At 41.1% G+C, this 25,123-nt stretch overlaps 1 protein-coding gene across 1 annotated transcript in view; it reads right to left on the reverse strand.

Annotated features, from left to right (window-relative positions):
• Positions 1-25,123, reverse strand: part of PLPPR5 (phospholipid phosphatase related 5) — a 415,845-nt gene that overhangs the window by 103,989 nt on the left and 286,733 nt on the right. Inside the window, exons 4-5 of the mRNA XM_068239767.1 lie at positions 3,578-3,754; positions 3,373-3,492 (exon numbers count right to left, since the gene is read on the reverse strand). Of these exons, the coding sequence (XP_068095868.1) occupies positions 3,373-3,492; positions 3,578-3,754 (297 nt within the window). The remainder of the gene's footprint in view (positions 1-3,372; positions 3,493-3,577; positions 3,755-25,123) is intronic.

Consider the following 25,123-nt stretch of genomic DNA (forward strand, 5'->3'; position numbering starts at 1 on the left):
AGAGTGAAGGGATGTCTCAGGAACCTAATGAGGCTTCTCTCAGTGCTCTGATGTCCCCTAAAAAGGCATTAATGCTAATCATATCAGGGTAGCGCACCTCCTCTTCCTTCAGTATGGCTGCACAGTAGCCACATGAGCACGCCCGTGCATGCGCAGTAAGCCAGAGCTGTGGGGTTCATGCTACTGCGCATGTGTGGCCGTACTTGTGTGGCTACTGCATGGCTGCACTCATAATTGAGGACAAGTGCGACCCCTGCCTGCGCAGCGACAGGGAACATTGGACCACTTCTAGTGACAGCTCACTACTCCCCCAGTGACAGTTCATAGCCCCCAGACACAGCTTACCCCTACCCACGGTTAACTGACCCGTCTTACCCCTGAACTTGTGACAACTCACTCTTCCCCATCCCCAGATAATTTCCCCTTATCTGCTACTATGAAGGCAAACCGTAATGCTGGGAATACACCATGAGATTTTTTTGGCAGATAGATGGTTCGATAGATCATTTCCAACATTTCCGATTCTGATTTTCAATTGTTTTTCTGATCAATTTCTCATAGAAGTGAATGGAAATCGATCGGAAAGTAAATCTGAAAAATCTTATTGTGTATTCCCAGCATCACACATCATAGGACTGTTTGTTTACAATAGCATTAAAGTGACCCAGAGATCACGAATTACAACATTTTTTACTTACCTGGGGCTTCCTCCAGCCCCATAAGCATGGATGAATCCCTCGTCATTCTCCCATTGCCCTCTGTTCAGCGGTAATCAGCGCTGACCTTCTGTGCATGCGCAGAAGACCCCGGCTGACATCACTGAGCCAAATACCCTAGCTGATTATCGCTAAAACGGAGGACTGTGAGAGGATGGCGAGAGAAAAACCGTGCTTATGGGGGTGGAGGAAGCCCCGGGTAAGTGAAAAAAAACAACTTTATAAACCGTGATCTCTGGTACACTTTAAAGCTGACCTGAACTCAGAATGTCCTCTCTGCTCTTAAAGATAAGCAACAGCATAATAACTTTTACATTGAACCTGAGATGAGAAGCATCTCAAGTTCCATACTTACCTGGGAAATCCTTAAGCCCCGTTAGGGGTGCTCGTCCCTCGCCATCTCCCTGGGTGACTCCTGTCACCTGCCATTGTCCCCAAAAGCCTGGCTGCACTCCATCAAGCATGTGTGGCTCGGCAAGGCGCGCTCCCGTCCCTGTACTTGTACTGCGCAAGCACCGATCGCTCCCAGGGACAGGAGCGCACCTGGACGGGCCGCACATGTGTGACTGAGCGCAACTCGGAGTCACTCAGGGAAATGGCAAGGGACGAGCAACCCGAACGGTGTTTAAGAAAGCCTACGGTAAGTATTGTACCAAAGACGCTGCTCGTCTCTGGTACACTTTGAAAAAAAACATTTCTTTGTTACAGCTGATACAAATCTTAAAATAAATAATCACTTTTTCTACTTCCTGCTTTCATGGAAGCATACATATTGATATTGTTAACATCCTGTGCTTTCTAATGAGCTTATATGCCGTGGCATGGCAGTCAGGTGACACAGGGGAGGATCAAATTAAAACTTGCAATTAGTAACAAATGAGGGGGAATTAAACAGGCTAAATCTAAATACATACAGGGTGCATTGCTCCACGTTTCCCTTCTGTCCTGTGTAAGAGTTCAGGACAGGTCCACTTTTTTTTATTAATCCAGCAAGCAATGTTCACAACTTTAGCCTAGTATGGGCTTACCTTACTAGGCTGCCTCAGCAGCATTGCACTCCTAATGCAGCCACTTGTTTGGGGCGGGTCCGGGGGGGGGGGGGTGATAGAGCGCGGAACACATGCAAGGCCGGCCAATGGGGGGGGGGCTCAGCAGGGGTCACAGACACACAATAGTGCAATCTCCCTGTCCCCAGCCTCAGCCTCAGGCATGCGGCACCGGCCAGTAGAGTCACACTGCCTTCAGGCAGGGGGCGGAGTTAGAGGTGGCGCCGCACCACGCAGACAACAAACTGCAGCTGCTGCTAGGGAGAGGGGCGGTGGGCGGGCAAGCCCGGCAAGGCGATTTGGAGGAGGTGGAGTGGGCGGGACTTTCCACCAAGTCTATTGGCTGGGCCGGCGGGGGGGCCTGCATAGAAGAGGCAGAGCACCACGTGGTGTAAAAAAACCACATTCGCCGACAAGCGCAGCTGCAGGTGATTTTAATAGCGGCGATCAGCCGCACGCACGCAGTCTAACCCCCCGCAGCAGCGCGCCCCCCTCTCTTCATGCCGCCTCAGGCACCCGCTTGTAGTGCCAGCCGGTAAAGGCGCCCCTGTGCAGAGTACAACTGTAAAAGCTAATCTTCTAGTTGACATCACTCCCTCATTAAACATTGCTTATCTTGCTAGGCTAGGCTAGGTCAAATCTGTTCTTAAGCACATTCCTGGCTTTTTTTTTTAACCCTTAACCAACTTTAACACTAGCATTAGCATTTAAAATTGCTAATTTAAACCGTTCATTAACATTAGCTCAAACTCACCCATACTTTAAGACTATACTCATGCTACACCGTACTTACCATACTCTTATAGCAGAAATGAGGACCAGTCCGAAGGCCCCTTTTACACTTGCAGGGTAAACCTGCATAGCATTACCCTATTTCACCGCAAAGGGAAGCAATTTTACACTTATTGCGGTCTATTGTGGTATGCCGGAAGAATCCGATCCGACACAAGGGCAACAGCACATTACCGCTTGGGGTAATAGAAGTCTTTGGGCGACGCACTAGATGTAAATGATGGAGCGTGGTGCGTCACATGTGTGGACCAACGGGAATCCCAGTGACGTACTTCTGGCACAGCAGGCAGTACATTACTGAGCAGGGGGCAGCACTATGCATATGATACTGTTGAAGGGTCATAGGTTTGTAATTTTTTGCATTGCAGCAGGGGCATTGCATCCGACTTGATGGTTTGGCTTACCACAATGGTTTTAATTTGTTTTGGTTTGTTTTGGTTTTAATTTAAGTCAAGCCACCTAACAGCTTTCCTGATAGCTGTAGATACCAGTCTCTACCAGTGACCAAAAGTTAATTGTTGACAAACTTGACCTTTCTACAACATAATGCAAACAGCGATTATGCAGCTGACTGTCGCCACGTCACCCGTCAGAAAAATTCTGATTGGTAGATTACAGATTCTTAATGGTTTATTACACAATAAAATGAAAAGAAGAAGAAGAAGCCTTGCGACTGCCATCTACATTCATATGCTTAATACTGTATTGGATGTAAATTTACTGCCTTGCAAACACAGAAACAGTTTGGCAGACAATTCATGCTTATCTAGATACAAGGAGGCTTCAGTCATAATGAAATGCAGGAAAAAGCAGATTACCTTTTCTAAGGGACTTTCTACCCGTGGGATGCTAATCATTGGCATCTGTGCCAGGTTGTCGATTGGAGATTTTTCTTGTTCTGTTTGTCTTCCCTTAAAATTGTTTACCACGCAAACAACCTGGAATACACGAGGAGTCATCAAAGGCTTTGTTTTAAATGAAGACACAGCGTGGTCATGTGAGTACATACATTAGCCAACATACCAAAAAGATGGCTATTGATATTCCGATGAGGAAACCAGCTATGACGTCTGACCAGTGATTGCGATATTCTGCCACCCTGTTTATTCCAGTGAGAAATGCCAAACACATCAAGCCCAGGCACAGGACAGGTTTGGCGAGTCGTGTCCCTTTGGTTTTTACCGTGCTCGTTATGTACATCTGCAGGAAGAGAAATAAAATCATTAGAGCATAAAATAGTCTAAGACAATAATAGCATGATATATTAATATGCAAAACCACATGCATTCCTGGTTTTCTTTAAAGCTTCTCTGTGGTGCATGTCTCTTCTACTGTGACATCAAGGAGTTGGAATTGTTGGTCGGAAAAGGGAAAGGGGGGGGGATAGTTCTGTTGGATTTCCCCCCTTGGGAAGCCAGGGGTCATGGCTATACAGCTGTATGTTGCATGTAATCATTTCCAGAGCTGTAAAGTGCAAACATGTAATTGTTTGTTTCCGTAGAAGAACAAGGAATAAAGTCTTTACTATTAGATCTTTACAGAATAAAAACTATTCTCCATAGGCAACTACTGTCTAACTGTAAGAGCATCTTCAGAATACAGACATTGTTTATTATGAAATTGAAACTCAACAGTCTCTAATACTGACTGTCAGTGTCACTGCTACAAGAGACGTGGGAGCTGCTTGTTCTTGACTGTCCCCCTAATTAAATTCACTAGGAGTTCATAAGACACCCTAGCTAGCACTCTACCAACAATGCAAAGAAAAAAGCCTACAGCAATTAGAACCTCACACTTGGCTCCTATTGTGGTGGTACAGAGAACTTTGCAGTAAGGTTGGTAGAACTTGATGGCAGGTCCAGCTTCAGAGGTTTAAACATTTTCTGTAGATTTCACAGAATGGGGTTGATTCACAAAAGTTATTTCATGAGTAATCTCGCCTTATCTGTCTAAACTCATGATTTAACTCTTCAGGGGCCTGATTCACGTAGCTCTGGTAAAATTGCAGTGCACAGTGTCAGTAAAATTGCAGTGTCGATTGCTACCAGATTGACCAACAGATAGATCCCTCTCTGATCGAATCTGATCGCAGAGGGATCTATTGGCTGCCAAACACTGCACACAGATTTTGAATCAATTTCAGCTTAAAATCGATTCACAACCTGAGGAGCTACCGCCTGCTTGCCGCCCATGTGCTCCCCCCGGCCTGCAGCAATACATTACCTATCAGCCGGCGTAAGTCCCGGTCCATGTTGACACTTTATCCGGCTGGCCTGTCCCCTCATTATTTCCTGTCCCATCCTGTGACGAATGGAAGTACAAACAGAGTAGAGTAGAAGCAGGAAGTAATTTATAGACTGGCCAGCTGGAGAAAGTGTCAGCATGGACCAGGGACTCATGCTGGTGGATAGGCAATGTATTGCTGCCGTTATGCCGTTGGTCGTCGCCAAATCCATTGCCACTAATGCGCTCCCAGCCCGTCAGCGATTGTGCAAAATTTTCTGCTGGGGCAGATTGACTGCATCACTCAATTTTGGATGAAAATCGATCGATCGGTGAACATTTGCATTATCACAGTGATCGAATATGCTGTATATCTACGAGAAATCGACATAGTGTATGGGTAGCTTTAGCTGTTTTTCTCATGATAAATCGTTTCGAATAGTCAAAGTAAAAAAAGTAAGGTGAGATAATTCATGAGATAAGTTTTGTGAATCAAGCTTTATGTCTCTAATGCTAGGTACACATGATGAGATTTTCTGGAAGATTTACTGCCAGATTGATTATTTCCAACATGTACGATCTGATTTCTGATCCATTTTCCATTCCCTTTTATAGAAAATTGATCGGAAATCAGATCAAACATGTTGGAAATAATCAACCTGGCAGCAAATCTGTAAGAAAATCTCATTGTGTGTGCCTAGCATAAGATTTAGATCTTAACTCTCTACTAATTTTCACTGCAATCCAACTACAAAAACTTATCTGTAACTCAACTTGGCATTAACTCTGAACCTTCATCTGGCTCCTGACATTTGAATTAACAAGTTTAAAGCCAGAGCCAAACCTGCATTGCAGATGAACTGACTTTTCCCATTCTGCATAACATTATTTATCTCTACTGACAGCTAAAGACCTCCCCTGTTCCCTCGTATGACCTGATAATGTGAATGTTGTAGAACACCTACATAAAAAATTGCAAAGAAACAACCTAGACAAGATCATAGGCCTGATTTACTATGTAAACTCCATGAGCGTGCAACAGCAATGCTTCATTCAGAATGACTGTTAGCTGGCAACTGCATGTGCCCATTTATGCTCACTGGTGCACAGACCTCAAGTCTCAGATATGTAGATGTTAGAGACTGCTATATTTATACAGAAAGTGGTGATGCATTGGTCATACTCTTCGCAAGGACAAATCAATTGAGAAAGAAGCCTTAAATGGAACCCTCAAGGCAGCAGAAAAAGAGGAAGACCAAAGACAACTTGGAGAAGAAGAGTGGATGAAGAAATAAAAGAAGGCAGGGACATCATGGACTAAAAAAATTGCCCAGGACAGACGGTGGCATACATTTGTTGAAGCCCTTTGCCCCAGTGGGAGACACAGGATTAAGTAAGTAAGTAAGTAAGTAAGTAAGTAAGTAAGTAGGTAAACATATTTATATAATTTAAGCAATACCAGTTGCCTGGCTATTCTGCTGATCCCCTGCCTCTAATACTTTTAGCCATAGACCCTGAACGAGCATGCAGCAGATCAAGTGTTTCTGACATTAATGTCAGATCTTACAGATTAGCTACTTGCTTGTTTCTGGCATTATTTAGACACAACTGCAGCCAAACAGATCAGCAAGGCTACCAGGCAACTGGCATTGTTTAAAAGGAAATAAATATAGCAGCTTTCATATTCTTCTCACTTTAGCTGTCCTTTAAGAGTTTGGCAGCATACTGCAGTTGTGTTCTATCTGTTTATTATCTAAATACATTTCAATACACCATTTAAAAACTAGTAGAATGCAGTAAGGAGTATCTAAGAAGGGCAAAATATTCAAGACACACGATTAAAAAAAATAAAAACAATAAAAAAACTAAGTACTACATAGTGCCAAAGTTCCCAAAGAAAATATGTTTTGATCCCATAAAGGAGTATAAATCGAAAAAAAGTTACAATCTTGATAAAATAAGTATATTTGCATTCTCTACCTTAATGGCTTTTCTCTGTGCCGCACTCGTGCTTATCAGCATACAGAGATACTGCAAATATCTCCTGCCAGAATTAAATTGTAACAAAATGTGGAAATTAGGTTATCCACTGTTGAATAAAATTACATTAAGCCCGGGATTTACAAGGGCCTTGGCCTAGATTAATATTAGGTAGTTAAAACGTGCAACCCTCATCTGGATCATACTGGGCCAAAGAATGGATGGATGAATGGGTAGTAAATTAAATGCTAAATAACTGCAGTAATATGCATGCACCTTCATTAACTATTTCAGCCCGCGGGTATTTTTCACTTTATGCATCAGAGCAATTTTCACCTCCCATTCATTTGCCAATAACTTTATCACTAATTATCACAATTAATTGATCTATATCTTGCTTTTTCTGCTACCAATTAGGCTTTCTTTGGGTGGTACATTTTGCTAAGAATTATTTTTTTCTAAATGCATTTTAACAGGAATATTAAGAGAAAAATGGAAAAAATTCATTATATCTCCACCTCCCCCCAGAACTGTCCCACCACAGGGCACTCCCATAACATATGCGCCAAAGTTCTGGGCATTCATTTACAAAAAAAATATACATATAAAAAATATGTAGTATTCTAACTAGGTGTTTAAAAGCACCTAATTAAACCAGAAAATCCTTTATGTAGAAGCAATAAAAACATAATCATAATACTTATTATTAATTATTTATAAAGTGCCAAGATGAAATTCACACAAACACAGGAGGATCATCATACAAACTCCATGCAGGAAGTGTCATAGTTAGAAACTGATCCCGTGATTGTAGTGCTGCAAAGCCATTATACAGTCTGAACGTTCATTGAAAACCCAATTCAATTACATGACTTTTGTAATTACTAGGAAACAAATGGATGGCTGTGCGAATCTGATAAAAAGTCCATCATGTTTGGTTAGTGCTGCATTTGTACCTATTTGTGCTGCAAAAATTAAGATTTGTGCTGCTTTCATTTTGAAGATAAAAGCAATTATTATTTGCAAAACAATACCATCACCAAGCCCCCATACAACAACCTACAGACATGAGACTGGTATGGATGGGTAGTGCTGTGCATGTGCTCATTTGTGCTGCAAAAAAATCATCTTTCTATCTTTTATAGTTTTTTAGATATTCACATTTATTTATAAAGGTCAAAAGCTCACTCAGCCGCCTACAACAGCACAAAGGCTGATTGAGAACACTCCAGACCACGTCAGCACGACCCCAAGCGGTGCTTGCGCAGATGCAGTGGATGCCGACCTTGTGAGGTCGGCATCTGCAACGGAGGGGACCCCGGGCCACCGGCTGGGAGCAGAGCTGCGGCGAGAGCACAGGACAGCTGCCAGGGGCTGGAGGAAGCCTCGAGTAAGTAGATTTCTTTTTAATTTAGCTTGGACCTTCCCTTTAAGACAGAACACCGTGCCATCTCTGTCCCCTGTACTTCCTCCAGCGTCCTCCTCTGTGTCACCTCGTCCCCCCTCATTGTGTTACCTCTGTCCCCCTGCTCCCTCAGTGTCCCCATCTGTGCCACCTATACCTCTACCGTGTCCCTCTGTAGCAGCTCTGCCTCCCTGATCCCCTTTGTGCCTCCTTTTGTCCTAGTGATGATTTTAATGTGATAATTTTCAGAACTCGCTATATACTATAGTGTAACGCAGCAAAATGTAATTTTACAAAGTTTAAAGGCATTTTTTTCTTTTAAACTTTTATAAATAGTTTTTCCCAAAAACTCCAAGGTCTTTTTGGAAAAAACTGTTTTTACTTGTTCCCACATTTGTATTGGTGGGTCGTTCGTAAGTCGGGGACTGCATGCATGTGTAATTCTTTATATATAAATAAATATATATATAAATAAAAATTACATGAAATACAAATACGTTTTTGTTCAAAATCATTGTTTAAATGTTCTAGGTTTAAAGTGTGACTGTCAGGCATATTAAATAAAAAATCAATTCTTTATTTTTATCTGGTAAACAAGTAATAAGGATGCTAACCAAGCAATCCAAAAGTTAAAAAAAAATCACTCTTACTTTTCTTCTCCATAGAACATCATTCCCCAGTTTTCCTGGTTCTTATTTGGTATATCTGACACACAAAGGAAGTTGCAGGGCATGTTGGGTTTTCTTCTTTCTTTTTTACTTTACCCTCAGACATAAACTATGCAGCCTGATTGTCTGAAGCCTCTTTCCAGGGCCGGGGCAAGGTTCTCCAGCATTAGAGGCAGAGATTCCAAGTTGCGACCCCCCCCCCCCTGTACAGGTAACAAATTTGCCCACAGTTTTAGTAGGCACTTAGCCCTAGCCTACCCCCCCTTTCCAAGTAATAGCCAGATGTGCCCCTAGAATAAGGTAGCCCCCACACTGCATGCTTCCAGAATAAAGTAGCCACCCTCACCTAAGTAATAGCCAGATATGCCCCCAGAATAATGTAGCATTCACCCCCCCTCCCAATAGCCTGACATGCCCCCCCCATTAAAAGCAGGGTGTGCTTTTAGAGTAAGATGCCCTTCCCCCTCCACCCCCTGTAATAGACAGACCTTCTCCAGGATAAGGTAACCCTCCCTTCCCCCAGCAATAGCTATACATGCCCCCAGAATCAGCTAACACCCCCAGTAATAGCCAGACCTGCCCCAGAATAAGGTAGCACCCCACAGTAGAACCTCACAGGCCTAGCAAATCTGTCATTATGTACAGAAATAGTAATAATTATTATATATAGTATATAAAGAATAATATATTAGTTTCCCCCCTCTAAGCTAAACTCTGAGCAGATTATTAGAACAGTGGAATTCCTATGCTACCCCCGTGTCAATCCATAAGCAGTTGTGTTGTAAACATTTACTGTAGATGACCTTCTCACTAAAAACAACACTTCAGTGTATGGCACAAGCACTTTGTTATGGTTTCTTGCCTGCCTCTGATCGCTTGTATACTGTGGTTCACTGAAGTATACAAGCCTCCTACATCGCCTCTTGCCCCCTGCAGAGTACAGAGGGGCGTGCAGAGAACATCACAGCAGCAACTTTACTCACTTCTCAGTGATAGAAGTCCGGAGCTCAGAAATGATACACCAGACCTGTATTACTTGGATCCAGGAGGAGGTGAGTTAGGTTTCTGCTGTAATCCTTGCTGCTCACCCACTGCTCTCCATGCTCTGTCGGGAGAAGGGTGGTGGAAGGTAAAGTGACAGGAGGGGGTAAGAAGAGAGGGAGGGAGGAGAACTCGGGAACCCCTATCTGCGCCCTGACAGTCAATCGCCCTGAGGCTGTAGCCTTTCCAGCCTCTGCCTCGGCACGGCTCTGCCTCTTTCCCTCCCATTTTACCCTGCCACACCTCTGTTCCTCTCTGATTGGACAATATTTCTCATGCTGAGACAATGCACTTTCTACTGCAGAGCTGGGTGGGGGTATCTGAAGACTGGGAGGAGGGCGGGCAATGATACACAGAGTAAGGGAGGAAATTATGTCAGGATTGGCTTCAAGATAGACACAGTCAAAATAGGACATCCAAAGAAGGGTTTTCTCTTTTTTTTTTACTATAGAAAAATCATCAAAATCAAAATGTGGACAGTGCAATGCATATTGTATGTAAGTAGAGCAAGTATTTATTTACTTATATATGTGTTTTTTTTGTTTTTTTCAGATAGTACCGCAACAAGCTCCTCTTTAAAATAAATGGGCATTTTGTTTTTTTTACATTTTTCACCTTCTATTTACCTATCAATCTTAGTCTCTCTTCCCCCCTCCCTTTCCCCTCACCACATACACAAACTAAAGCCGTTTTCTTTACATTCAACTTTTTTTCTTTATACATTTACAGAGAAACAGCGCGAAGAAGGATTGTTGACAACGCTGATTGTGACCTTGAGCGAAGAGCAGGGAAATTGCTGTGTACTGCATAATAATGCTGAAGATTTTCAATTTACCAAAACTATGTGGCATTTTTCTATCAAAAAACTGTCTTCAGCACTTCAGCACAAATCAACTCATGGCAATAGCATGTCATAAAAATAATCTGCTGTGCCTTGTAGACGCAATAGTGCCCTTTCTGTTTTTATTATGTACACCATTAGAATGACAATAGCTTCTATAGATTATTTTCTGTCTGATGCGATTAAAAAAACATGCTTAAAAATATATAACACATTAGATAGACAATACACATGGAGTTCCTTCTGTCTGAAATCTTTATTGGAAAATACTGGAGTCTGTTACTGTTGGGTAACTTGTTGGGTGTACGTATGTGTATGCCACCGGTAAGCTGGGCGTAGGGTGAGCCAAAAGGCAGCTAACTCTGCTGCTGCTCAAATCCCTGGCGGCATCAAATACCAGTGCCCCTCCGAGTTGTAGCAACTTGGAAGGAGATATAATAACCTCAAATCACCCTTACACGCCCCGCACACTATGGCATTGCTGCTATAGCGGCCCATGTTGGGACCTACTGTGATAGTCCCAAAAGTGCTTATATATAGTCCCAAGAGTGCTTATATATGTCTATGCATATCTATCTATCTATCTATCTATCTATCTATCTATCTATCTATCTATAGGTATATATATATAGATATATCATATTTTCATTTTTTGGACTATAAGACGCTCCTGACCATAACAAGAAATAAACACATAAATCCAGGCACATTTAGATATAGGGATAACAGTGGTGGCTGGATGAGTGAATCTGTGAATGCATTTGTTTGAACATTTGCATGTGAGCGTGCAAAGGGTTACTGATTTTTGCTCCTGACCATAAGACGCACCTAAGTTTAGAGGACAAAAACCAGGGGAAAAATATATACTAAATCTGGCGCATCCATGGGGAAGGGGCACCTTGTGGATTATGCCCCCTTTCTATCTCATGCACCCTTGTACCTCTTGTGTCTACCTGTGCCCTCCTCTGTCCCCCATGTGTCTGCCTCTATCCTCCTCTATGCTCCTTCGTGTCCCCGTTTGTCCCCCTGTGTCCTCCTATACATGGGCACAGTACAGGGAGTCCTCGACATTGTGGCTGGTTGGTGGTTCATATTGGCAGGCATTCACAAATCAAGAACCTCTTGCATTTGAACTATAAGACGCAGTGACTTTTTTCCCTGCTTTTGGGGAAGAAAAAGTGTGTCTTATAGTACAAAAAATGCAGTATGCTATATGTATATAAACACAAAATTGAGTTTGATAAATTTTGTAAGCACATATTGCTTTGTGTAAACCGGAAATCCCAATTTTGGCACTGCAATTCAAAAGCAAAATATTCCATTCACTGGGACCAACCGAGAATGGCAACTACTACTGCTGATCCTTTAAGCAACCGGAGGACTCAGTTCGTAGATGGAATCATATGTTTAGGTTCAATGTGACTGAGAGTCAGAGTAGGTGTGAGTAAAAAGCAGTAGGTTTGGTTGTGTGAGTAAAAGCAGTAGAGTGTTGTACCGTGTTAGCCATCAGTAAAAACAAGGAGTTTTGAATTAGGATGAAACCATTTATTGGCTAACTCAGAGATGAATAAACAGTAAGCTTTCGGCTAATCGGACTTTGTCGGACTTGGTTCCTGACAAAATGTGAAAAACACAGCTTATATATACCGACATACAGAGGAGAAACATTCTTTAGCAAACATAAATACATGTAATTAGATGCATAACTGTTACTTTATGAGACTTTCCCAGGCATCTTGGCTAAATTTATAAGATGTAAAGTCCTCATTAACTTTAGAGAACCACTGTTGGCTGATGGTGTAATGGTTAAGGGCTCTGCCTCTGACACAGGAGACCAGGGTTCGAATCTCGGCTCTGCCTGTTCAGTAAGCCAGCACTAATTCAGTAGGAGACCTTTGGCAAGTCTCCCTTACACTGCTACTGCCAATAGAGCGCGCCTTAGTGGCTGCTGCTCTGCTCTGGCGCTTTGAGTCCGCAAGGAGAAAAGCGCAATATAAATATTATTTGTCTTGTCTTGTCTTGTCTTGTTTCAGCAAGAAGACTATATTCAGAGTTCTCCCTTAAGACACATTCTAGAGAAACATAATTCTGATTATTTTAGTGAACATCTTGCTATATAGAAAAGTCAACTATGACTTTATCTACTCCAAGTGTCGACTAGCTTACTCTGAAAATTTAAACAAATCACCTCATTTCCAAAACAATGCACACCTGGAATTTCATATAAGTCAGTGGAAGTTCCCATCTTGGTATGGGGTTTTGCAGCTGCGCAGTGCGTGTTCTGTCAATCACATCCTCATGAAAGCCAATAGAAATCCCCTAATGTGATTGACATATACAACACACCCATGATCCCTTTCCTTTCAGTTCTTGACCATGTGGTGCTGTTTGGAGTTTCAATGTTTCCCTAATTGGCAATGCTAATGCTAATTGTCTCCTTAATAAAACCCATCCCTGATTTCTAACCCTAAACTACCTCTTAATAAAAATCCTACAATAGAAATTCCTTGCAGCCCCATCCTCTGCCACGACTCAGTTTCCTTTCTGCTGCTGCAGTGGGAACATATCTCCTCCTTTGCAATTATATTTTGTAATGTAGAAAGAGAAAATGAGATACTTTTGAATACTTAAAGAGAATCTGTATTGTTAAAATCGCACAAAAGTAAACATACCAGTGCGTTAGGGGACATCTCCTATTACCCTCTGTCACAATTTCGCCGCTCCTCGCCGCATTAAAAGTGGTTAAAAACAGTTTTTAAAAGTTTGTTTATAAACAAACAAAATGGCCACCAAAACAGGAAGTAGGTTGATGTACAGTATGTCCACACATAGAAAATACATCCATACACAAGCAGGCTGTATACACCCTTCCTTTTGAATCTCAAGAGATCATTTGTGTGTTTCTTTCCCCCTGCAGCTATCTTCCACTGAAGTGTCAGGCTGTTTCTTCCTGCAGAGTGCAGACAGCTCTGCCTGTATGTAATTCCTCAGTATGTGAAAGCCCAGCCAGCTCAGAGGAGGATTTATCCAGCTTGTAAAAGATAATAGAGCAGAGAGAAGCTGCACTAAACTAAATAACACACAGCAGTGTGCAGAGAGGGGCCTGGAGGGGGGAGATGCATCACAGAACCACAACACTGAAGAACTTGGCAGCCTTCCAGACACAGGCTGACAAGTCTGACAAGAGAGAGATAAGTTGATTTATTACAGAGATGGTGATAGTAGAACGTGCTGCAGTAAGCCAGAACACATTAGAATAGCTTTTGGAACTTGTAGGATGATAAAAAACAGGATGCCATTTTTGTTACGGAGTCTCTTTAAAAACATGTGAGCAGACAAGGATTTAAGGTGTAGAAATCTCACCACCAGAGTCCACTAGAAATCTAAGAAGTCAGCTATTTAGCTCAGGGCTCTTTCACATTAGAGCTCATTTGCTGCGTTTTAACGCAAAGTCAATTCTTTGCATTAACCAAGGTAAAATTAAAGTCCACAGACTTTCATTTTACCTTTCACACCCAACGCTGTATTTTGGTGCGTTGCGGCTCGACGCACCCGGGAGCATTTAATCGTTCGGAGCCTGCATTTTCCCGTCGGGTGAATTATAACTACCGCCGCTAATCAGCGTCACACCGCAACATCCCGGCGACACGCCGCAGGACATTCAAGTTCAAGTTTTCCACTTCTTACTATGTGTTTCACATAAACAAGTATGAACTCTACCATCTTAAAGGAAACCTAAAGTGATATGGAGGGTGCCATTGCTGAATTCATTAAAACAAAATGTTACTGGTCTGGCCTCTAGAGGATGCCTGAAGGGAGAGTGATATGGAGGCGGCCATATTTATTTTCTTTTAAACAATACTATTTGCCTGGCAGTAGTGTCTGAATCACACACTGGAACAAGCATGTGGCTAATCCAGTCAGACTTTAGTCAGAGAAACATCTGATCTGCATGTTTGTTCAGGGTCTATGGCTAAAAGTATAATGCTGGGAATACACCATACGTTTTTACCCCCGATAGATGGGTTAGATAGATAATTTCCGACACGTCCAATATTCCTTCCGCTCGTTTTTCTGGCTTTTTCTGTCTCAATTTCTAATAGAAGTGAATGAAAAAAAAACGAAGAAAAACGAGTGGAAGATAAAATAATAGAGCGGAGAATCGATTGGAAAAAACGACTGGGTGGAAAATCGAGTGGAAAAATATATCGTGAGTACCCAGCATTAGAGGCAGATGATCAGTGGGACAACCAGACAATTTGTATTTTAAATATATATATATATATATATATATATATATATATATATATATATATATATATATATATATATATATGTAGCAGCCTTCACATCCCTCTTACTTCAGGTGTCCTTTAAAGTAATCTACTTTCTTTAACACTTTCTCTGTTGTATTGTGTTAACATTCATTACATAAAAACACTTCAGTTAGTGTGTTTATATTTGCAGTCACATGTCTATCAATTTATACAGAGGCTCTATTATTTCTTTGATGTCTCATTTCCAGTTAGCATTACCATTGCAAGGAAAAAAAAGATAACGTACCCCACTTAAGGTAGCCATACACTGGTCGATTTGCCATCAGATTCGACTAACAGACAGATCCCTCTCTGATCGAATCTGATCAGAGAGGGATTGTATGGCCACCTTTACTGCAAACAGATTGTGAACCGATTTCAGCCTGAAACCATTCACAATCTGTTGTGGTGGTGGTGCTGCCGCCCCCCCCCCCCCCCCCCCCCCCCACCGCATACATTACCTGCTCCGCCAGCGTGACTCTGGTCTCCAGGTCCGGCATGCTTTACTTCTTCTTCCTTCCTCTACTGTTTAAACTTCATGCCGGGCTAGAAGAAGTGAAGCATGTCGGACCCGGAGACCAGACCAGCACGGAGACTGAGCAGCGGTGACCGGGGGCAGTCGTGCCAGCGGAGCAGGTAATGTATGCGGGCTCTATTACATCGGTCGTCGGGTACTCGAACGCCGCTAGCGACGCGCTTCCTACCCGCGGGCGATCGACGGTAATTTTCCGCATGGAGCGATCGACGGGATCGGACGAAATGGATCGAAATTCGGCGTGTTGCGGGAACGATGTGACAGCAGATTCGATCCCAGTGATCGAATCTGCTGTCGACCTGGCGGGAATCGGCCTAGTGTATGGCCAGCTTAAGTGTGAATACTTGTAATCATGCAGTCCATCCAGTTATCCAAGAATTGTAATCATGCAGTCCATCCAAAAATGTGTTAATTGTCTAGTTTTTACTTTATTAACTTCAACATCAGTATTGCTGCTGGTGTAAAAAAAAAAAAAGTTTTCCACTGTGGTTTTTTTTTTTTTTTTTTTTTTTTTGATTTTTTTTTACTACATGCTCCATCTAGTTATAAAGGGCATTTTTCTGTCAGAACAATTTGGTCTGACAAATAAATAACATTAAATTAAATAACGTACTTGACTTAGTGTGCATACATTTTTAATGACAAAGTCCATCAACCTGTAAAAGTAATTTGTTATGTCTGAGCATCATAACAAGTTAGTTTTAAGTTTGGTACAGTAGCAACATCCTGGGAGAGGGATTAGGATGCCCCTTTGATGTTCTTCAATACCTCAGTTTCTAAACAAACCATAATAATATGTGGCTTCACAATACAATGCCGCATCGTAATTGCAAATTACGATGCAAAATTATGATTATGCAAAATTAGTGTTCATTACTAATGTTTGGGGCCACTACACAGCTAGAGAAGGACTCATTTGGTCCAAGAGGACAGAGCAATTGCCTTAGCTCACTTCTGCTTCTCGCAATATAGCTGTATCACTTCTTCTACAATATATGCCACAGGGGGGCCATGGGCATGTAGGAAGTACCATCTAAAAATCAAGGGTAAATGTTCTGGATAAACCCCAGCAGGCCTGCAAAAAGCAGTGCCTTTAATTGACATTAAAAAACAGAATTAGTTCTATGTATCTCAAAATTAGAGATGTCACGAACATCGAACTTTCTGTTTGCGAACTTCCAAAAAATGTTCGTGAACAGCCGAATCTGGCAAACCGCCATAGACTTAATGGGCGGGCGAATTTTAAAACTTACAAACACTGTTTCTGGCCCCAAAAGTGATGGAAACTGGTTTCAAAGGGTCACCTGGAGGGGGGCATGCCAGAGGGGGATCCATGCCAAAAGTCCCACCAAAAATTACGGAGTTGACGCAAAGTCAGATTTGAATCCCTAAGGGGCAGAAATCACATTGTGCACAGCTCTGGGTGTCAGTGGGCTGTGGAGTGTCACACACAAAAAAAACACAGGAGACCAATATGCTAGCCCTCAAAAAGGGCTGTTTGCTTTCACAGCAAGTGAAAAACAAGGACACAGGCCTAGCTAATGATTTCCCTACCTATTTGCAGCCAGTCTGACCCTGCTCTTACTACCGGTCAGCACAACAGTCAGAAGAGAATTAATCCAATATGGCCACCGCAACTTCTTTTTGATGAGGACGGGGGGGGGGGGGGGGGGGCGGTGGTCCAGAAAGGGGTGCTAGCTGATTGACTGCCATGTGTCTGCTGACTGTGAGGTAAGGGGTCAAAGGGGTCAAAGTTTAGCTCAATGATGATGTATAGGAGGCGAATTGAACACGCCAAATGTTCACTGTTTGCCACGAATGCGAACAGTCAATGTTTGCAGACTACTGCTTGCCAGCGAACTATAAGGGCCATCTCTACACAAAATACAGGCAAAGCCATGGGGGACCAACAAGCTTTCTGTGTTTTTTTAACAATTACATTTTATTGACTGTTTTCACACCAAACTTGTATCATAACAGAACCGAGAATGAGAGGAATGACAAACATATAATTCAATACATCCCATCAGGGCATCAAATATAAACATGCTGAAAATATTCAGCAGCCGAACGGCAGCTTATATACAACATCTTACAGCATATCATTGCTCAACATCAGAACAGAGGTCCACTTGTTACATTGATAGTACTCCAAACGGTCCAAGTGTAAACTGATCCATAATACTCCAAAAGGGCCAAGTGTAAATTGATCCATAGACTATCAACAAGCTTCCTTTTTTACTCATGGGTCAAAGATGAGCTTAAATTTCACATAGTAGTTATTTTGCAGTGAAATTCGGAATCACAATGCAGAATCGTATTGCGAAACTTCAGACTATTGCAAAATTAAGTTTGCATGTAAATTATAATTATGATGCTTAATTTAGCAGTTGTGGCATGTAATTCTGTGAAAATATAACTTTCTCATGCCCATAGATTTCTGCAAAAATGCATTTTCTTATAAGCAAAAAAATGATTCCTTATACTCCGTAGACTTCAATGCATTTATGGAAAAATGTATTTTCTCATATGCAAAAATGTGTCTTGTTATGCATCATAGACTTCAATGCTTTTGTTCAAAAAGTATGCAAATTTAGAGGGAATCACAATTACCACAAAATCATAATAACAATCAGAACTGTCATTTCAAAACTGTAAAATTCACAAAACTGAAAAGACTCATTATGATTAAAACTACCTATGGTATCTGCTCTGGCATCTTAAAAGCAGGACATAATGTATATTGCAATAAAAAAACATAAAAGCATAGCTGGCAACAGTGTCAGGTCCACTCTGGGAGCCTTCTTCCGCTGATTCAAGACCAGACTATCTTTTTTTTCCCATCATGCAGACCCATCCAGGTTTTTTTTTACAATTAAGAAAACAAACTTTTTTCCTACTGTTAATGTTTTTGGGGAGCTCACTAAAAATGGCTAATAGCGATGAGATAGCATTTTTTGCCAAGGTCATTTTAGCATCCAAAAGTTGCATTTTCAAATAAATAAATAATTTTCCCTGAAAATACTTTTTCTCATGTCCATTGAATTCAATGCATTTGGAAAAAAGATGTTTTTTCATGCTCATGGACTTCAATGCAGTTGGCAAAAATGTGTTTTCTCATGCCCATAGACTTCAATGCAGTTGGCGACAATTGGCCCGATCCAATTCACTATTTCTCCTAAGTTTTCTCAAAGGTGATATGTCACAACTTATCAATAAAATGTTTTCGAAAGAAACAGCAAGCAAGAAAATACTCAGAATAATTTTGACAGAACTTTTTCACCTACTTTTTGGTACTTTTTCAATTGCAGATTGCTGTAAAATTATTTAAACAGAAGATTAAAATGATTGCCTTGGAAAACAAATCAGGAGAAAAAGTGAATTGGATTGAGCCCAATGGCCCATATGCAATTAACTTTTTCTCCTAGGTGATATTTTCACACCTTGTCATAAAATGCCTTTTAACCACTTTACCCCCATGCGTACGCATTTCTCCGTCCCTTTTTCCATCCTTTCACCCCCAGGGACGGAGAAATGCATACTTTCCGCGCTCCAGCTGCTGCCCGCGCTCCCGCTCGCTCTAGCGCGCACTCCCGCTAGTAAACACACCGCCGGCTGCTCGCCCGTAGATCAATGAACGGGAAAATCCATTCCCGTTCGTTGATCTAAGCCCCGCAATGATCCGCTGCTTATCCGATAAGCAGCGCGATCATTGTGGGAAAAAAAAAAACGTTCTCAGCCTCCTAGTACTTCCTGCAAGCGTCCGGAAGGACGCTTGCAGGTCGCATTGAACAAAAAGTTACTGTTGCCATCTTGTGGCCAAATAGTAAAACTACACCCTAAAGCATTTTTCACATACAAATAAATGAACTTTACACTAAAAAATAACTCCGTACCTCCCACACTCCCCAATTTTTTTTTTTTGTAATTAAAAAAAAAAAAAACAATTACAATGAAAAAAAATACATAAATAGTTACCTTAGGGGCTGAACTTTTTAAATATTTATGTCAAGAGGGTATAACACTGTTACTTTATAAACTATGGGCTTGTAATTAGGGATGGACGCAAAACTGAAAAAAATGCACCTTTATTTCCAATTAAAATATTGGCGCCAAACATTGTGATAGGGATATAATTTAAACGGTTTTATAACCGGGACAAAAAGGGCAAATACATTCCATGGGTTTTAATTACAGTAGCATGCATTATTTAAAAACTATAAAGGCCAAAAACTGAAAAATAAAATTTTTCCCCACATTTTTTCCTATTTTCCCATTAAAACACATTTAGAATAAAATAATTCTTGGCATAATGTCCCACCTAAAGAAAGCCTAATTGGTGGCGAGAAAAACAAGATATAGTTAATTTCATTGTGATAAGTAATAATAAAGTTATAGACGAATGAATGGAAGGAGCGCTGAAAGGTGAAAATTGCTCTGGTGGTCAGGGGGTAAAACCCCTCAGTGGTGAAGTGGTTAAACCACCAGCAAGCAAAAAAACACTCAAAATACTACATGGTATAGAACGCCAGATAAATTGGCTGTCATATATCAGGAGGTGAGTGATAGGTGTTGGAGAGGATGTGGTGCAAAAGGTACTTTGATGCATTTGGAGTGGGATTGTCAGGTGATCTCAAAGTTTTGGAAGGTTATATTGGAATGTATTGGAAGATTGTGTGAGGACTGTGGTGATTGGGACCCTGTGAGAGATTTGTACATGGAACGTCAGTTTCTATTAGTAGATGTAAGAAAATGCTTGCTCTGCAATTATTGACAGCTGCTAAAAGTTTAATCCCGGTTAAGTAGAGATGCCAGAGTTCTCCTACTCTCAAAGAGTGGATTAGGAGAGTGAATTTTGTTAAGAGTATGGAGAACCAGATTGCTTTACAGCAGGATAAGTTGGAGGCATATAATATCAAGTGGGAAAAATGGAGTGAGTTTCAGGATAAGGTGGAATAGAAGAACTTGGTGGAGATTACGGGAGAAGTCCTTTGTCACTGAGGAGGTATGATTATTGTTCATATTCAGTTAGTTGGAAATTCTAGTATGTTATGATATGGGTAGGATTTGATAATGAATTTAAATAACCTGAATGGGTGGAGGAGAAGGGACAGGGTTGGTTTTTGGGTGATTTGTTTTGTCTGTGTTTTGGAAGTTGTGTAAAAATGAAGGAGAGAGTATGTTACTCTGTGGGAGTTAACTGTAGTTTCTGGAATTATTCTATTTTCTTCAATAAATGATAAAAAAAAAAAAACTTAAAATAAATTTCATAGTACTTTTTCACCAACTTTTGGGTACTTTTTTAAATTGTAAAATACTGAAAAGTTATTTTTTTTTTTAGAGAAGATGAAAATTATCTCCTATGAGATAACTTAGGTGAAAAGGTTAAATGCACATGGATTATCTCCTATGAGATCACTTGGGTGCAAAAGTTAAATGCATATGGGCCAATGTGTTTTTCTCATGCCAATATATTTTTGCAAATATTTTCCTGTGAAAATGTGATATTTTCACAAACAAATTGGCAAAATGAAAAGGGCAATATTTGCCCATCACCAATCTCGGCCACCTTAGCTGTGTTCTGCCTAATGAATGTCCAAGGCTTAACAATTCTGGGAAATACTATCTAAAAATAGTGTACTGGTATCTATGAATGTGCATGATTTTCACAAAAAGCTTAACTGTACCCGTCTATGTGTGAGTGGAGGGTCAGGGTCGCCATTAGCTGCTGTGCTGAGTGCTGCTTTCCATCTTCCCAAAACTTCTGCCTTCACAACCGGATTTACTATGAAAGTGGAAGTGTCAGTGCAGGTATAGAGAAGCATGCAGCAAGTAGTGAGACAGGGAAGTTAACTCTTTCTGTCCCGCCTCCCTCTCACACCCACGTGAATACAGTTTTAATTCTAGCAAACATGTGCTTGCTCATCCACACTGGTGTTGTGGTGAGAAGCTGCACTATTCAGAACTGTGCTGTTGGCTTGTAAAGAAGTTGCCAAATCACTTTTTAATTTTACCATTAATAGAATACAAAAACAGAAGTATAGAGATTATTGTAACTGTGGAGAGCATTTTGTATTTGTAACATCTTATTGTAGATAATTTAATTGCTGATGCAGTTGCTGAACTACAAGTACTGTGCCAGCAAAGTAATTAAACTTGGTTGTAAAAGGGTACTTGTTCTGCTAATACAGCAAGATTGCTTCCCATAGGAAGTAATTAAATTTCCCTTCTGAAAAAAATGTTATAAGTTTCTTTCTGCTGGTTGTTACTGCAAGGCCATAGCAAGCCAAGGCCTACAGTTCGCTCGTGCAAAGTGGTAGAGTACTAGAAAATATTACTTTAATACAATAAAATAATTACAAATAAGGTTTATTCCCTGTGTTCATAGATTGAAATATGTTATACATGAACCTTTACAGTTCACAGCCCATATCTATAAGTAAAAATATTCACTTTGAACTTCCCTTAAAGCAGTACATGCGGAGTCCGAATTTGTGCATTTTTCCTCACCGAGAAAAAAACGCACAATGATGCAACTTAATGGGCCAGTGTCTATGTAATGTGATTTTCCGCATTTGTGCAAGTGTGTGAAAAAAAACCTGACAGCATGCTGCATTTTACCGCACTACTCATGTGAGTGCATGTGATTTGTGCTCAATGTATTCCAATGGTGCCACATAGGAATGAATGTCTATGCATTTCTAGGTACGGAAAATCGCACTGCATTTTTCATAAGATTCAAAAAATCTATATATCATGTTTTAAAGAGAACCCGAGGTGTGTTTAAAGAATGTTATCTGCATACAGAGGCTGGATCTGCCTATACAGCCCAGCCTCTGTTGCTATCCCAAACCCCACTAAGGTCCCCCTGCACTCTGCCATCCCTCATAAATCACAGCCGTGCTGTGAAGCTGTGTTTACATCTGTAGTGTCAGTCTCAGCTGCTCCCCCGCCTCCTGCATAGCTCCGGTCCCTGCCCCCGTCCCTTCCCTCCAATCAGCAGGAAGGGAAGGGATGCAGGCGGGGACTGGAGTTCTGCAGGAGGCGGGGAGAGCAGCAGACTGACACTATAGAGATAAACACAGCCAGCTCTGACAAGCTGTTTGTCAGCAGCGTGGCTGCGATTTATGAGGGATTGCAGAGTGCAGGGGGACCTTAGGTGGTTTTGGGATAGCGACAGAGGCTGGGCTGTATAGGCAGATCCAGCCTCTGTATGCAGATAATATTCTTCAAACCCACCTCAGGTTCTCTTTAACATGCTAATCAGTAAGCCAACAGCTGTTGCTAGACAGAAATTATGGAATCCAAAAGATATATGCAAAAATGTTTGCAATGCAGGAAAACAATGCATTAGAAAACCCTGCAGTTCTACACAAGTGGATGACGCATGATGTAGTAATGCAGCCATAATGATAGATTTCTTTGCATTTCCATTGAACTGATGGAATAGATCCCCCCTGCACTCCTATTGTACTCAGTTTTGCACAGTCTACTAATATCTGTTAGACCAAGTGATATACGTATACACATTTTTATTGCACCATCTATATTATATGTGTTACACTTATATGCAGTTCCATCTATGTCACATTATGTTTTAAGGGGCAACCAGACACTAGAGTTGTAATACATTGATGGAGTATTATGATTTGTGCTTTACTTCTATGCACTTGACTGAATTAGTTTTACATACAAACATTCAACAGTTTGTAATAAACGACAACTATAAACAACAACTATCCAACAGTATGTAATAATTTCAGGTCAGGTTTGCAGAAGCACTGCTGTTCTCAAGCTTGGAAAAGCCTTAAGAAAAGAGATCCTTTGTGCAATGAAAATACGATTATTTTGATAAATTAGCTGTATTTACAATGTGCAGTAATACCCCCCTTATCTCCCCTAAGCCATTGGGACTGCATCTCTCTCATCTGCATGGATCAGTGCCGGGAAATAAGTTATCTGAAACCTCAGTACCTTTTAAAATTTTTCTGCAACCATTGCATTCGGGCTTCTGGTTTTAGAGTAATGCAATTTAGAGTCATTATGACAGCAGAGCAGGCTGCAGTGACAGCAGATTGAAGTGAATAGTGAGAGTGATGAGACCATGTGGCATGACTAGATGAAATCTACACCTGGCAGGGATAACAGTTCCCAAATGGTGTAGATTTTAACTAGCAAGGTCTAGAACTAGTTAATGTCATGCTTAAAGAGGAACTTCAGCCTAAACAAACATATTGTCATTAAGTTACATTAGTTATGTTAATTAAAATAGATAGATAATATAATCTCTTACCCACCCTGTTTTAAAAGAACAGACAAATGTTTGATTTCATGAGGGCAGCCATCTTTTTGGTTGAAAGGAGGTGACAGGGAGCATGAGACACAGTTCCAACTGTCCTGTGTGCTGATCACCCCTCCCAGTTGCTAGGCAATGTGAATAACAACATAGGAAATCCCATCATGCTTTGCACAGCATCAGGGAAAAAAAAGCCCAGGCAGTTTTCTTTGATGGGTGGAGCTTAGCTAAAAATGCAGCTAAAAATAATGCTTCGGTAAGAAAAACAAAGTTCTGATGCTGTGAAACTGTTAAAGAAACACCAAGCCTTTTTAGTGCTGCTGAGTAGATTTTTAGTCCGGAGGTTCACTTTAAATTCTGTTTTGATTTACAGCTTTAAAAGAGAACCTGTGACAGTAATATGAATGCTACCATCTTGATCTGCTTTTTAAAAGGTTCCACTTTCCCAGCTGTCATGCTGAACCTTTCAGTTAGCAGCAACTGCATTTGACTGAGGCAGTTCTGAGCATACAAATTGCAACACAATTTGCATCAAGTCAGACAAACTTTGCATTTCCTTGATCACCTCTAGTGAGAATAACTGACCTTGAGGCTAGGTTCACAGTAGGACTTTGCGGTGCTGCATTATAAAGTCTTATAATGCAGCTTACCGCAGTGCAATGATATGGCTATGGGAAATTCACAGTGTGACGTTAGCGTCGCATTGTAACCTGTTGCGTACGTTATGGTAATGCACTTCTGCAGTGCGTTATCTCTAAATGCACACATTACCAGGTACAGGAAAGCATACTTGTCATTGCCTGTATGCATTACTGTACCTACCTACTATGCAATGGTAATACAGCGTTAATCTACGTTACCATGTTTTTTGTTGCTTTGCATTGTAATATTGCTTTGCTACTGTGAACCTAGCCTAATACATGGCCTTGATCAGAGACTCACAATAGCTGGGAGGGCGACATTTTTGAAAAGAAATCCAGCAATGTTTCATATTACTCCCACTTCAGGGGTTCTTTATATGCATTTAAGAGTTCTAACATGTTTTTTGAACTAAGTTTAATTTTCATTGGAGCTGTAGCAGGTCAGCCTGACACACACACTATTCCCACCTGCTTAAATAACTGATATTTTTTAACAGCAATTGCTTACCCAGCAGAGATGATTATTAGGAAGGAGAATAACAATTTAAAGTCTTCTTTTTAGACTAAGGTCTATTATAATGTGGATGGCCTTTAAAGAACAACTGACCTAAGAGGAATATGGA

The sequence above is a fragment of the Hyperolius riggenbachi genome, chromosome 6 (assembly GCF_040937935.1).
Source record: "Hyperolius riggenbachi isolate aHypRig1 chromosome 6, aHypRig1.pri, whole genome shotgun sequence".
NCBI classification, from domain to species: Eukaryota; Metazoa; Chordata; class Amphibia; order Anura; family Hyperoliidae; genus Hyperolius; species Hyperolius riggenbachi.